General features: G+C 42.2%; 4 protein-coding genes across 8 annotated transcripts in view; 2 read left to right on the forward strand and 2 right to left on the reverse strand.

Annotated features, from left to right (window-relative positions):
• The window catches only part of AFF4 (ALF transcription elongation factor 4), an 89,912-nt gene extending 83,953 nt beyond the window's left edge, over positions 1–5,959 (forward strand). For 3 of the 4 annotated variants that reach the window (XM_050792744.1, XM_050792746.1, XM_050792745.1), the window contains one exon: positions 188–5,959. In XM_050792744.1, the coding sequence (XP_050648701.1) occupies positions 188–315 (128 nt within the window). In that variant the 3' untranslated portion in view covers positions 316–5,959. The remainder of the gene's footprint in view (positions 1–187) is intronic. The other variant, XR_007726211.1, reaches the window with a different exon arrangement.
• The window catches only part of SEPTIN8 (septin 8), a 148,248-nt gene that overhangs the window by 16,252 nt on the left and 117,017 nt on the right, over positions 1–14,979 (forward strand). The window lies entirely within an intron of this gene.
• LEAP2 (liver enriched antimicrobial peptide 2) lies at positions 6,653–8,530 on the reverse strand. Its single transcript, XM_050792922.1, has 3 exons — positions 7,590–8,530; positions 7,258–7,397; positions 6,653–6,941 (listed from the first exon to the last, which is right to left on the reverse strand). Exons 1-3 carry the CDS (start codon positions 7,644–7,646, stop codon positions 6,905–6,907), a joined length of 234 nt encoding a protein of 77 aa, XP_050648879.1. The 5' UTR covers positions 7,647–8,530; the 3' UTR covers positions 6,653–6,904.
• On the reverse strand, positions 13,890–14,945 carry LOC126956035 (cytochrome b-c1 complex subunit 8). Of its 2 annotated transcripts, none has more exons than XM_050792918.1 (3): positions 14,888–14,945; positions 14,539–14,705; positions 13,890–14,088 (listed from the first exon to the last, which is right to left on the reverse strand). In XM_050792918.1, the coding sequence occupies exons 2-3, from the start codon at positions 14,690–14,692 to the stop codon at positions 13,994–13,996; spliced, it is 249 nt and encodes an 82-aa protein (XP_050648875.1). In that variant the 5' UTR covers positions 14,693–14,705; positions 14,888–14,945; the 3' UTR covers positions 13,890–13,993. The 2 variants fall into 2 exon arrangements, with proteins under 2 accessions (XP_050648875.1, XP_050648876.1); XM_050792919.1 differs by having other exon boundaries at positions 14,816–14,945.

Here is a 14,979-nt window from a genome sequence, read left to right on the forward strand (position 1 = left end):
ATGACTTAGGGAACAAATATAACTTGAGAGACTGTGGAATGATTTGCTCTAAAACATAGACAGTAAGCATTTTAGTGTAGGAGGAAGTATTTTTTTGAGTTTATGAATGCTGTTTTATAATCTCATAATTTTAAAGCAGTGATTCAAAAGAGTATATATCATTTAATGAATATTTTTGGTTTTCTAGAATTCTTTGCTGAACTGGATAAAGTAATGGGCCCTCTCATCTTTAATGCAAGCATCATGACAGATCTAGTTCGTTATACCCGGCAGGGACTGCACTGGCTTCGCCAGGATGCCAAGTTGGTATCTTGAACTGAACACATTCTCGTTGCCTCTGATTTTCTCCACAACACTGTGTCACATCACGAAGGAAAACTGCCATAACATACCACCTAGTCGACACTAAGAATGAGGAATAGTTTTCTCCTCGTTGGTTCATGTGTTGTTGTTTTTGATAACCCAAAGCCATCATGTCAGTTGGCCCCTTTAATATTTCCAATGTGAACAGTTATTTAAATGCTTTTAATTCTGCAGCATATTGATAAGATGGTTTCCATGAGCTATGATAAGATTGAAATTCCAGTTGCAATTAATAACTAATGAATTGAAATTTTATTTATTTTAATTTTTTTAAGTTCCCAGATTGGGGCTAGTTTAAGACTTAGTTATTTCTGCCTATAAATTTACTCTGTTGAATATTTAGCATAAATTTAATGTAGACATTTTTATTTATATACTTCGGGAGCTTTATTACCTAATATCTTTTTGTGGTAGCTGTTCTAAGAGTGAGAATTGGTTCATCTAAAATAAGGACATATTCTTTCTACACCTACTACCTGATCTGATATTTGAAATCTTAACTCCAATTTTATTATTGTGGAATTTACAGTTAGTATTAAGGATATTCTTCTACACATGAAAAAATCACTTAAATATGAGAAAATGGCATTCTACATGTATGTACTATGAAATGTGTCTGATTTGGTATGCATTATTTCAAAAACTGTGAATGTGTGTTAATAACACTACAGCAATCACACGGTGACTATAACTTGCATTTAATGCATTACAAAAGAGGGAGGGCAAACTTTCTAGAAGAAGCATTTTGTGTTGAAGGGTTTCATAAAAGGACAATCCTGAACGTTACGGATTTTATTAAAACTATATGTTATTTTTTGTTGCTAATCATTTGACACTTAATCGAAACAGAATAAGTTACTGTGGAAAAAAGGATGATCCAACTCCTGAGGATTGCTGCCTATGTGTCTTTAATTGATTATCTTTGACGGTTACAGTTATTTTTCAGATTTTTTCCCCCTCATACTGGATTGTGATGCTCTGATATGAGCATGCAGTGACTGATACAGAAACAGGCTGGAGCTTTGGTGTGTGCTTTTGCTATACAACTTACAGTTCTAATGCCTGATGTAGAGATGATGAATTTCTCCTTTTTAAACCTATCTTGTGTTTACTGCTTTTGTATTATGAAGGCCCTCTTCAGTGATGTGTGTTTCTGATGGAATCAGAAAATTTCACACTAGAAAAGTGTACCTAACTTGATTCAGTGTGAGCTCTCGGGACAGGGAGGGGAGCCAAGGGTAGAGCTTAAGAAGCTGGCTCTGTAAGAGTTGTATATCAAAGTACCTTTTGCTGCAAGGTGCATATAGAAGTCTAAGGTAAGAAATGTACCCTCTATACTTTTTCATGCCCCTATCATGTTTGGTGTGCCTTAAATCTTACCTTTAAATGAAGACTCTATGGATTGTTTACAATTGAAGTTTTACACTAGGACCAGATCGTCCATACATGATTGGTCTTCTACAATAATAATGTTAAATTCTCTTTCATTTTAAATCTTTCTTTAGGGTCATATAAAGATTAGTTCTTTCAGAAAAGCTATTGCTTTGGTACATGACTTAGTCTAACCAATTGGGTAATGCTGCTTTGAAAAATAGTTTGTCCCTCTCCCCATTCCAGAAATGAATCCATCCAGTCAGAAAAAAAGATTATACTACTATTTGTAGATGATTGCTAAGGCTTGAAATAGGAAAGGGGAACGAAGGCATAGAAAAGTTTCAAGTCCAGTAGTGCAGTGAATCCTTTGTGTTTGAGTCTTTTTTACACTTATTTCTGAAGTTAGTGAACTTTCATTGTCCTTGTGGCCTCATATTTATAGAGCTTCTTAACTGTTTTGTACTTCAGATTGTTTTTAGATATCATTGAAGATTGAGATGTACAAATTATGTTGAATTTAACCAGTTTCCCTTGGAGAAATTGCCTCTGATATCTTTCTAACTTAATCTTAGTGTGTTCTAGGAACAGTTTTCCATAAGAGGACAACTTCTCAATGATCATGATAGTTATTTAGTAAGAAATAATGGTTGTTAATCAAGTACATGTATGTCTTGTCATTCTCTGATTTCTCTGACTCAGATTCCTTAATTTGCAGTGATGTCTTAGAAATGGAAAGAATATCCTCTGGGCTTTCAGACTTTCAGCAACAACAGCCAATGGGATACCTCTACGTTCTAGTGTGTTCTAGTCTCTTGTATGTCCTGAAAGGCAGCAGGAGCATTTCTGGGGTCACACTGATATTTTGTTAAAGCAGAGTTTCCTGCATGGTTTATGGTGCTGCTCTAATATGTTCTCTTTAAAACTGTGTCAATTTTTGGAGAATGAATTTTTCAGCCTTTTCATTGTGGAGGGTTTTTCCTACAAGGTAGTAATGGGCAGTGGATCAGAATCCTATCGTAAATGATTGAATTTTCAATGTCATAGTGTATGGAAATACTACTCCCTTTCCTTCACGTCTGTCTTCTTAAATGTTCTGTCTTTGTCATCATCTGCTCCAGCACATACTTTGGACTCCTTTACAGGTGACCTTCCTCCCTCCCTCCTCAATAGGTGTCCTCAGTGTTTTCTAATCATTTAAAACTGAATTTGACAAGTGGCTAAAAACTTAGTCTGAGACTTGACTGAATATATGGTTAATTATAGAAACAACAATTTTAACAGTTACTCTGTTGACTGCTCTTTATGACTATATTGTATGCCAGGAGGCAGCAGCCTATACACCATTAGACTCTTTACAAGCAACCAATGAACCAATTGCAGTGGATGCAGTCGTCACAGTAGTCTTGCCTGGGCTGGGCTGGGCTGGGCTGTGGGGAGCATTCCCCTTCAGGGGAGTTTCCACAGCTCAGCCCAGGCTCCAGTCTGGCTAGAAAGCATCCAGCCCATTCCTTGCCTCAGTGCTACCTTTTTCTGGGCAAGTAGCCAAGAAGTGACTTTATACGCAGTGAGTAATTCAGATAAACTTAACAGCTATAGCTGCCGAAGAGTGGAGAAGGTTGACCACCATTGATTTAATTCTCTAGCGTAAAAGCAATGGAGAGCAGTGTGTGCGTGAGCCCACAGTCACCTGTGTTTCTGGGAGCTCTCACAGTGGCGGATTCATAGGCACTTGGGCTGTACTTTGAATGACACACTTGTGGCTTTATTAGATTCACTAGTTTTTTAAAAATTGTTGTTTGTTTCTTTTCATTAAAGGTTTAGTCAGACAGATCAGACAGCATCATTTTGTATTTAATGACAGAAACGTTGGTACATTTTTTCATGAATGAACTTGCATTCTGAAGCAAGAGCCTACAAAAGGCACCTGTTATAAATGAAAGTTCTGGCTCTGGAGGCCAGTACTCTGTGGAGTGTCAGAGCAGCCAGTGATTGTTCCAGTCAGTGATGCCTAGTTATATAGAGGAGGGGTACACTGTGCACTCTTCTAGGTGTAAGGGTATGCAACTTTGGATCTTAAAATTATGTACACATACACACTTTATATATATGTATGTATGTATGAAAACATGAAATTAGTTTGTCAAAAATGTGTGTGTTTAGTATTTTAGCTTAGTGCAACTATTTCCACATTATTTATTAAATTGATCTAAGACACTTTCTTGTTGACACCTTGAATATTAATGTTCAAGGGTGCAATGTGTATTCCTTTAGATTGTTAAAGCTTAATTACTATGATTTGTAGTAAATTAACTTTTAAAATGTATTTGAGCCCTTCTGTAGTGTCGTAGGGCTCTTACAGGGTGGGAAAGATTTTAATTTTCCAGTTGCTAATTGAACAGTATGGCCTCATTATATACTTTGATTTATAGGAGTTTGTGTCTGGGTCCCAAGAACATCTACTGGGGGTGACTGTTAGGCAGCTTGTGATGATGTTTTTTAAAAAACCTAAGTAACTTGGGGAGCCAGAGCATTTCAAACCCATATAGACAACTATCATACCTGTATATCCCCTAATACATGGAACATAAATTTCATTTCAGCTTTATGCATTAATGTATTGAAGAGGCAGGCTTTTTTCCAGTAATAATACTGCACATCTAAGGTTGCTATTCAGTAAAATTAATAGAAGAGATAATTATTGAATGCCTTGGAATATGTAGCGATAAGAGGCCAAATTTTTCATGTTTGTGAGCACGTCTTTCAGATACTCACCAATGGAGAAATTCACTTTAGACCTCTAGACCCCAAAACCACGTTAGCAAGTGACAAAAAGTAAATTATTAATAGTTTGTAAAGTGGATGCTGGTCTTATAAAGCTCCTATTCACATGAACCCGATGGTTAATTAGAACTTGCTGTCTCCAGAAAAGGGAATGGAAAGAATAACTATGTATCTTCTTTTCATGTAATTTGGTCACAGAATAAGGTATTCAAGTTAAGTCTAATCCAAGTCTTAGAGATCTTTAAGTATCCTAAAATAGCAGCCTAAGTAGTCATCATGTAAAGAAGTTGACTTTCAGGAATGTCAGCATTGACCTCCTCCTTGCCGCTATTACTCAGCTAACCATAACTTGCCATTCTTAAAAATAAAAAAGCTCCCACCCAGAAATTCTAGTAATACTCAGTTTTGACCTCTTAACTGCTTCCATGTGGGATTTCTTTTCAGCTTTTAACCATTGGAATTTTCTACCTGGTATGTTCCTCTCTGGAAAATATCAATTTGGAAATGCTGCCTTTCAAATCAATGCCATGATTTTCCATATTGTTTTGTTGTTGCTGTTCCAGAAGTGTCCCCATTTTACAACTTTATGCACACACCTGGCAAATCATTAACATGAGCATTCAACAGTGGTGGGGTGGGGGGTGGGGGGCTCACCAACAGAACTGGCCAGCTGACATTGCCTGAAAAGGCACCACCTTTGAGGGCCAGTTCTGGGGTTGGTAAGCACAGTTATGAAAATTTCTATCTAGCCTCCGTTTTGAATGGTTTTAAGAAATTTTGTATATGGAGGATGGAAATGCTTATATATTTATTGAAAATCCTTTTATTTGAAATTAAAATTATTTGGTAAATAATTGTTTGATATTTGGGGAGGGTTTTGGAGGGGAGGTAATGTCACTGATAAATTAAAAGCCTGTTGATTTTGCAGAAAGGTACTGTTAGTGACTGATAGGATGCCTTTGTTTTGTACATGAACCAAATCTTTGTTTTACGTTTCTTTTATCCAAAATATTTAGGCATCTGACATTTTCAACCAGAATTTCAATTACATACTGTGATTTTTATTTGTTGCAATACATTAAAATTTCAGAGGTACTTTGGGGCTCAAAAGCTAGGATTTCTAAGTCAGTATGTGCATTTCACATGATAAAGCTGTTAATGGTGAGCAAAGTATTATATACTAACTAGATTTTTCCACATCTGTATAGTATATTATATGTATTTTGTGGTATTGAGAGTATAGAAAGTTTAGAGTGTCAAACATGCGTTTAATGTGTATTTTTAAACAAATTTATGGCAATTAAAATATTTGGAGACAAGGGTATCACATTTCAATTTGTAAAGATCTTTTTAACTTTACTGTGTCATTAAGATGCTTTGTACAATGCCAAACCATAGCTGGAGAAACTAAGTTTAATAAATATCAAATAGATTTTCTGTATTAAAGTTAATGAACACTGTGCTCTTTATATTTCTTCAACTGAGCCCTTTTCATACAATTCCTGTTTTGTGTCTTAAGGTCCATTACTACTCTTTAAAAGTCTGTTCCCGCCAGCTGAGGTTTCATTTTCTGATTACAGAAATTCTGAACTTGCTGGCCATGGGTCCTTGTGCATATGTCAAAATTCACCTTGTCCCAACATAAATCTCTTTTGGTGCTTTTGGTGGCTTGGGCTTTTATTGCTTTATTAAACTAGATCTTTCTTTCTGTTCTACCTTATGTTCAGGCAGTCATAGACAAACCTGGGTGCTTCATTAGATGGCAAGTGCCAAGCTTGACCTTTTTTTTTTTTTTTTTTTTTTTTGAGACAGAGTCTCTCTCTTTCTCACCCAGGCTGGAGTGCAGTGGCATGATCTCGGCTCACTGCAGCCTCCGCCTCCCAGGTCCAAGTGATTCTCCTGCCTCAGCCTCCCAAGCTTGACCACCTTTGACACCTCCCTGAAGAGTTATGGAATGAAGGGATCCACAACTTAAGAACTTGCTGAAGTTGATTACGGAGCTGTTGATTATGTAGCTCTCACCACACTTTCCAGATTGAGAAGTTAACACATTATTGGGCAATGCTGTTTTTTTCTTTAGTATACAAAGTGAATCCTTCTTTCCCTCAAAAGCTTGAATTCCAAACTGCTAAAATTTCAATTTGAGACATTTAATAGTATCCATAGAAAAATAAACTCTAAATTGACAAGTTTAGTTATACTTATCCATATATCAACATTCTAAGAAGAAATGGAGACCAATTTAAAGCATACATCTGCCTTTAAATATTAAAAATACAAGATTGCTTCACTTGTGTGTCTCCAGCCAAAATGCAGCTAATCAATATTCCATAGAACGGAGCATTGTCAGAGGTGACTGCTGTCCTTTCTTCCCCTGGTATGTACATCATTCCTGGGCCACACTTAAGGAACAGCGTCTTTTTCTAGGGGAAAAGAAAGGGTAGTTTAAGACTGGGTCTAGGAATGACCAGGGCCACCTATGCTGCATTTCCTTCCTCTTCACTTGATCTATCCAGTTCAGGAAAGACTGAAGAATGGAAAGGCACCACTCTTTCATGGTACCCACATGGAGCTGTTCTTGGCTCCTAACGCCTAATGGATTTTCCATGGAGCTCCCAGTCTCAGCCTAGAACTCCTCCATCCCAGCTTTATTCTTAGGTTCATGTGTCCCCTCGTCACTCCTCTGCCCAGCTCTCCAGGGCTCTCTGGCCCAACCCTACTCCCAGGTTCGTGGAGTACCTGCATAGCCTTGTGATACACTCAGAATCATCCCGGCAGGAGGCTCCAATGGGCCTGAGGGAAACCCCTCTCCAAAATGGGGTCATTCTCCGTGGCCTTCTCTTTGCTGAACTCACTTCTGGTATTGGGGAGCCATCTGTCTGTAGGGCAAAGACATTCAGATATGGAAGTGTTGACACCCTGCTGCACACCTTGGAAGAATGATCATTCCCCAGATGCTGTAGACCCAGAACAGAGGAACCATTCCTCAGGACTGAGTCTAGCTTTCAAGTTCCACCACCACTATCATCTCCACACTCCACACATACACATATGTATCCTTCCCTCCTTACCTGGCCCAACAGCAAGAGGAAGATCATGAGGACTGCACAAAGTTTGAGGTGCCACATCTTGACAGAGGGAGGATGTTGGAGCCTGAAAGCCAGGGACAGTTCCTACTTCCTTTTATAGACTGACATCGACTCTTGCATTGTTACCAGGTGAGATGGGGGCAAAGTTTGTATTTGTAATCAGAATCAATTTAATAAGTTAATATCTACCAGAGGAATGTGCTCAAGGGCCGCCTTTCAGGCACGTTGTATTTACTGATCCCTCATCTGGACTTTGAGTGATTGTGTTGCTGGCATGGACCCTTTTGCCCATTTTACCAAAAGTCAGCACTGCCCTTCCTTCCCTTTAAAAGCCACGTGAAACCATTGAGGGAGGTCAAGCAACTAGCCACATTGCTATTCCAAAATAGCTCAGTGAGATCACTCCCATAGAATTCCAATAATGAAGTCTTCAGAAATAATGTTGACCCCGTTGGGCCTTGTCTAGGAAAGAAGCACTGATCTATTGTGTACAGGCAATTGGATAAGGCCCTTATCTCCTTTCTGTGGAAGGATGCTTCAGCAAGGTCTACAGTTCCCCAGATCCTCCACTTGCTTAGATGGACTATCACCCTAATCTGCACCAGTTCATCTCACTAGTAAAATGAAGACCCAGCTGTGGAAAGTTCAACGTCTGGCCACCTGCCCTCTCAGGGGAATGGCTGGATGTGAGACTTACTTGGACCACAGGTGATGAATAATTATAGGTTTCTTTTTGTCTTTAAGCACATGCAGATGAGGAGGTAACAAGATCTCCTAAATCAGAGGGAGAGCTTGTGTAGTGACTGTATTAAGCGCCTTGAATTATGGGCTTTCTTCCCAGTAGTTGAGTGGGGCCTTTCCTTCCGGCAGATTCAGGGCAGCAGGCATAGGGATGAGATATCTCCAAAGCCCAAAGCATCCATCAGTTTAAGTAGGAACTGCTGCAGATTTTTTTTTTTTTTTTTTTTTTTTTGAGATGGACTCTTGCACTGTCACCCAGGCTGGAGTGCAGTGATGCGATCTCGGCTCACTGCAAGCTCTGCCTCCCGGATTCACCCCATTCTCCTGCCTCAGCCTCCCGAGTAGCTGGGACTACAGGCGCCCGCCATGACACCTGGCTGATTTTTTGTATTTTTAGTAGAGACGGGCTTTCACCGTTTTAGCCAAGATGGTCCTGATCTCCTGACCTCATGATCCGCCTGCCTCAGCCTCCCAGAGTGCTGGGATTACAGGTGTGAGCCACCGCACCCAGCCCACTGCTGCAGATTCCTAGACCAAGGGAGGACATGTATCTAAACCATGAGTAGTTACGGGTATTAGTGAAATGACATGGGCATTTTAAGTTTGAGGGGAAAGTTGTGAATTCAGAGTAAGGAGATTCATTGAACTTTAGATCTTCCTATGACCTGGGAGGATAATAAGCTTAAGACAAATACAAATTCTTTCTGCCAGGCATCACACTGAAAACATGGCTAATAACTCTTCCCAAGGGCCGTCTCATCTTCACACGTTGGGTATTTGGGTAAGAACCTGCTTGTTCCTTTACCCCAGGAAAAAGTGGAGGAGATGCACAACAGCTGAAGGTAGAAAAGGATGGCCACTGACCGGCTTCTTGCCAAGGGAGAAGCAGATGATTTGATGGACCTCAGAACTGGAATTGGGCAGGATGTGACCACAGATCTGACTGTCCTGGTTCTAGTCCTCTCAGAATCATGGAGGGGGATGCCACTGCATGCACTTTAGGAACATTGAGAAGAGACCTATATATCAACTAACCAGTTGAGACTAGTTATCTGCTCCCTCCCTTCACCCCTGAGCTTGGATACTGGATGATCCCAGACGGGGCCTAACTGGGAACTTTTGTTGGGAGGGGAAGTGGCTAAGTGGTGACCTAGTGAGCATTGGGTAAGAACACAAATGTGATTAGATAAGCAAAGGACTGAACAACGTGATGTCCTAGAGCCAGTTGCGTTGTGGCCTCAGTGCCAGCCTCCCCTTTACCAGTCTAGAGTGACGTGCCAAATGGGATTTGGAAACTGTTCATCCAAAAGATGAATTCTCCACTTCTCCATTTCTGCCTTCCTGTACTTCTACTAGCAGGATCAAACTAGCCTGTTGTGTTAATTTGTAAAGCCGATAACACAGGGAAAGAAAGCTTGAAGCCCTTGCCCCTCTGTGTGTAGGGGGAAAGGACCCTTCATCTTCATGAGTGTGACAACACTGCAGAGGACTTTGGTTCAAGCTTCTATGTTGTATGCCACCCTCTCCCCAAAAGAAAAAATCCATTAGTCACTGTTGAAGGAACCACTGTTGGGGAAGGGGAAAGTATTTTAACATATGTCTACGTGAACTCTAGTTGTTTTAGTTAAGTATGGCACAAAAATCAAACTCAACCAACATCCGGGCAGCACTTAGCTGAATTGACAGCATTTGTCCACAGATATCTCATACTTGAGAGACTGGGAAGGCCTCTTCTTGAAATTAAAAAAAAAAAAAATTCACGGACTCTACAATCAAGTATTTTACTCAGTGAACTACATGCTCCTTATCCAATAGAAAGGCCTAAGCAGCCTTTAACAGTTTCAGCTATAAGAAGATAGAATGCTTGACTGGTAAGCAGTAGCCTGGGGTCTACAAAGTGCAACTGCCCATAGGCCAGCCCTTCCCCTCTTTGGGCTTTAGTCTCCTATTCTGTCACTTTGGGGGTTCAAATGATTAATTTACAAGAAGAAAATGAGACTGAAGCAGATTTGATAGCTGAGAGCTTGGTAACTCTGGATACAACTCTCAGAGATTTTATGCTTCTGAGGCAAATGCTTAGGATGAAATGGGAGAAAGAGGGTATAGCTACATGAGCAGCTGTTTGAAACACATTCCAGGTCGATCACTGGGAGTTGGCAGTAATTGGAAACTTTTTGCTGTCCCTAAGCAGAAGGTGCCTAATAAAAGATGAAAGACTCTGAAATGGAAAAACTTTACCAGGTAAAATTTCAACAAAAGGTCAAAGTGTATTTGCTTTTTTGCTAGCTGGAACTGGTATAGACTTTTGGGCCTACTCTAGGCCTGCATTTTGAGGACTGTTTGCAAACTAAAAGAGCGAGGGCATTCCTTTCACCAGACTCTGCAGCCCATAGATTAAAAACGCTTGTGGGGGCAGGAGCATGTGGAGAAAGAAAGGTTAAATGGAGCAAGTGGTTGTGCCAGAGTAGCAGGTAAGGGATCCATACCCAGGATTGGAGGCTCCAGATGGGTTACCAGCACTGAAGCCCACAGCAGTTGCCCATCCTTAAAAGGCTTTACTCAGGTCCTCCTCTGAGGACTTACGCAAATAGAATGTCCCCTAAAATGATCCCAGATCATGTATAGGAGCACTGAGCGACTAAAACTCACCACATTCCACACACCCACCACCTCAGCACTCCTGCCACACAGGTGAGAGCCATTCCTCCAAGCTTAGAGAGGGAAGCCCTTTGATGAGACACAGGCTTAAAGCAGACTAATTTCATCCAAAGCAGAAACTCAACACATCACAGGGCTTACGGCACAGTCATGTCAGTAGAGCACTCCTGGAATAAAAAGAATAGGCTCAATGCCTGGTTTGGGCTGAGAAAATGGCTTTCAATCTTTTGAGCTGGTCTCTCCAAAGGAGTCAAAGAACCAGGGAGAAATAGTCTAAGTGTAGAACAAGGCGAGCAAGATGGGAGAGGGTGGCCGTCTACCCGGCAGCTTGGGGCAAACACCAGAGGCAGAAAGACATTAACGGCCTCTCAAAGCAGTGGTCCTCCCCTGGGCTGTGAACTTTTTGAAGCTATGCACTGTAAGGATGGGTCCACAGTTTTCATCATTCTCAAAGAAGTCTATGACCCAAATACGTTGCAAGACCTGGGAATAAATCTGGACAGAGAAAAATGGGAAAACTGGCCTGTCTTTTGGGGGTGGGGTAGAAGAGTTCCTCAGTTAGTTGCCCTATGTTAAGCCCATACCATCCTGACAGACACTTGTCACTCATTTCACCATCATCACAGCCCAAGAACTTTAAAATATTTCCATGTTATGGGTGCGAAGCTTAAGGCTCATGAAGGTAGGTTTCTTCCCTGTATCACATAATGAGGAAGTGACGGGCTAAGAGGACAAGCCCAAGATTGTAAGACTCAGCCTTCTCCCCATATCCTGCCTCACAATGTAGTTCATCTTTTAGGTTTTGTTTTGAAGTCTCACTCTGTCACCCAGGCTGGAGTGCAGTGGCACAATCTCTGCCCACTGCAACCTCCACCTCCCAGATTCAAGTGATTCTGCCTCAGCCTCCTGAGTAGCTGGGATTATAGGTGTGTGCCACCATGCTGAGTTAATTTTTATATTTTTAGTAGAGACGGGGTTTCACCATGTTGGCCAGGCTGGTCTCAAACTCCTGACCTCAAGTGATCCACCCACTTCAGCCTCCCAAAGTGCTGGGATTATAGGCATGAGCCACCGCATCCAGCCATGTTTTGAAGTATCTTAACTTTTGATTCTTAACAGGCAATAGCAGTATTTAGGATAATAAAGATACAGTCTGGCCGAACACGGTGGCTCACGCCTGTAATCCCAACACTTTGGGAGGCCAAGGCAGGTGGATCACGAGGTCAAGAGATCAAGACCATCCTGGCCAACATGGTGAAATGTCATCTCTACCAAAAAAAAAAAAAAAAAAATTAGCTGGGTGTGTTGGTGTACGCCTGTAGTGCCAGCTACTTGGGAGGCTAAGACAGGACAATCACTTGAGCCCGGGAGGCGGAAGTTGCAGTGAGCTGAGATCGCACCACTGCACTCCAGCCTGGTGACAGAGCAAGACTCCATCTCAAAAAAAAAAAAAAAAAAGTCTGAGTCAGAATCAAAGTTGCTGCTAGCAGGAAGAGTTTCTAAAAACAGATCTCAGATCTCAGATCCCATGTCATGTATGGTACTGACTGAGCTATGACAACTCATCATATTCCACATACCCACTACCACAAGTGAGATCCATGCCCTGAAGCTTAGAGAGAAGCCTCTCTAAGAAACTAGAGGCATAAAACTGCCAACCACACCTACCCCCACCATCTGCCGGTGGGCGAAGGGAAAATGGTACCTTTAATACCAAAAAGATAATTTAAAGGCTTTAGATCAGGGGTAAACCTTTTTTCATAAAGGGCCAGAGTAAATATTTGAGGCTTTATGAACCACATACGGTTGAAAACATTGTTGGCTTCCTGGCACAGAAACAGAAAACTGCTGTGGAGGCCAAGAGATCACCTCATCCGTTTTATAGCTGATATCCCTTCAGGCTAAGGCCCGCCTTAGGAGGAAAGGCAGTAAAGCAAGCTTGTCCAACCGCAGTCCTGGCAGCAAGCGGCCCAGGATGGCTTTGAATCCCACCCAACAAAAATTTGTAAACTTTCTTTAAACGTTGAGGGTTTTTTTGCAAATTTTTTTTAAGTTTATCAGCTATTGTAGTGTTAGTGTATTTTGCGTGTGGCCCAGGGAAGCCAAAAGATTGGACACCCCTGCAGTAGAGCATAGCTTTAAGAGCATCACTTAAGTGCAAGACTCCACCATTCACTGCTGTATAATTTCTGGCAAATTACTTCATCTCTCTGTGCCTGTTTCCTCATCTGCCAGATGAGGATACATTAAAGGTGCTTGTGAAGTTTAACAGTTCATTTGTGTAGCTAAGAAGAGTATTTGAGGCCTGGAGTGCCATGGCTCATGCCTGTAATCCCAGCACTTTGGGAGGCGGAGGTGGGCAGATCACCTAAGGTCAGGAGTTCTAGACCAGCCTGGCCAACATGGTGAAACCCTGTCTCTACAAAAAATTAGCCGGGTGTGGTGTCTTGCACCTGTAATCCCAGCTACTCTGAGGGTGGGGCAAGAGAATCGTTTGAACCCAGGGGGCAGAGATGGCAGTGAGCCGAGAACGCACCACTGCACTCCAGCCTGGGTGACACAGCAAGACTCCATCTCAAAAAATAAAAGTGTACCTGACACATACTAATTACAATATAGTTACTAGACTTTATTGTTGTTATGGGAGCAGAGGGCCAAGAACCAGCACTCCCCATAGCCCATGTCACCCACAAATGGTTAGCTGCAGGAGTAGCTGCAGCTACTTTCTTGTAGATTATGGAACAAAGGGCGAGCTCTGCTCTTTCACCAAAATCCAAGACCAGGCAAAACTTAAAGACTCATGCTGAGGAGGCGCGCTTCATTAACTTGAATATTTAGTGGTCACACAGGATTCTACTCACAAAAATGTAAAATCACAACAGGGCAGACCATAGGAAGTTTATTGTGTCTTTGAGACACTACAATGCAGACTCCTCTTCCAGAAAAAGGTCTTTCAGAGACAGGGAACCGTCATCCGGATGCATTGCTCATTTGTCATTTTCATAGGCAGCTGGATTCTTCTTCTTGGATTTCTCGACCTCTTCAGTCCCCCATTTGTAGATAAGATAAAACACTACAAACTCTTTAAAAATTAAGAGAGTAAACAGAGCACATATATAAGACATATAGAAGAAAAAAAAAGGTCTCAGTCCTGTTGTATTCTTTAAAGTATACACTTAAGTAGTTCTTAGCATATCCAAGGCCGTGCAACTATCATCACTATCTGCTGCAAGTTTAATTCAAAGCATTTCACCACTGGTAAGAACTCGATAAAGATGACCTCAGAGGAATACGCTGGAATCACCCGAGTGACCTTGGGCCAGTCATTTCAGTTCTGTAACTCAGTTTTCCCCGTGTAAGATCGGGAGGATAATATGACCAGCTCAAGGGCGGTCAGGAATATTCAACGAGAAAGGTGTGTACGGCAAGTTACAGAGCGCCTGCCCGGCCGCCAGCGCTCAGAGGGGAGACGCAGGGACTGCTGCAGCTGCTGGGGTTCAGCCTCCCGCTCCCACAGGCCCAGGGCACTCACGCGGCACCATGCGAAAGAAAGACTCCCGAACGCGGCGCAGCATGTTGGGGACTCCTTTACTGAAAACGTGCGGCAAGGCGCGCTGCTCGAAAGGTGACAAGCTGTAGGTGATCACATGCCGAACCCGCGTCAGATTCCCAAACTCGCGGCCCATCGTGGCAACGGCCCTGCAGGACCGAGAGCGGACAGGCGCTTGGCTCGCTTTCGCAAAGCGCCGCAGTCCCCGCGGCGGTCCGTCCCCAACCCCAGACTCCTGCCCCTGGACTCCTTATCCTACCCCAGCCCAGCGGGGCGCCCGTGGCCTCTCAGGGTCCACCAACACTGCACAACCAGCCTCCCACTCACGCACAGGTGTCAGCTCGCCCTCCGCAGTCACCGAGCCGGTCGACTCTTTCGTCACTTCCGGCAAGATTGGAAGCGGCGCTTGGAGGTCGTGAGGTA

This window comes from Macaca thibetana, chromosome 6 (assembly GCF_024542745.1).
Source record: "Macaca thibetana thibetana isolate TM-01 chromosome 6, ASM2454274v1, whole genome shotgun sequence".
In the NCBI taxonomy this organism is placed as follows: Eukaryota; Metazoa; Chordata; class Mammalia; order Primates; family Cercopithecidae; genus Macaca; species Macaca thibetana.

Coding starts and splice junctions, on each gene's coding strand:
- LEAP2 (XM_050792922.1), bottom strand. CDS start 7,646: ATGTGGCACCTCAAACTTTGTGCAGTCCTCATGATCTTCCTCTTGCTG. Junction 7,398..7,589: donor TCCTCTTGCTGTTGGGCCAG/GTAAGGAGGGAA, acceptor TTTGCCCTACAG/ACAGATGGCTCCCCAATACC. Junction 6,942..7,257: donor TGTATCACAAGGCTATGCAG/GTACTCCACGAA, acceptor CTTTTCCCCTAG/AAAAAGACGCTGTTCCTTAA.
- LOC126956035 (XM_050792918.1), bottom strand. CDS start 14,692: ATGGGCCGCGAGTTTGGGAATCTGACGCGGGTTCGGCATGTGATCACC. Junction 14,089..14,538: donor TTTCTTTCGCATGGTGCCGC/GTGAGTGCCCTG, acceptor TAATTTTTAAAG/AGTTTGTAGTGTTTTATCTT.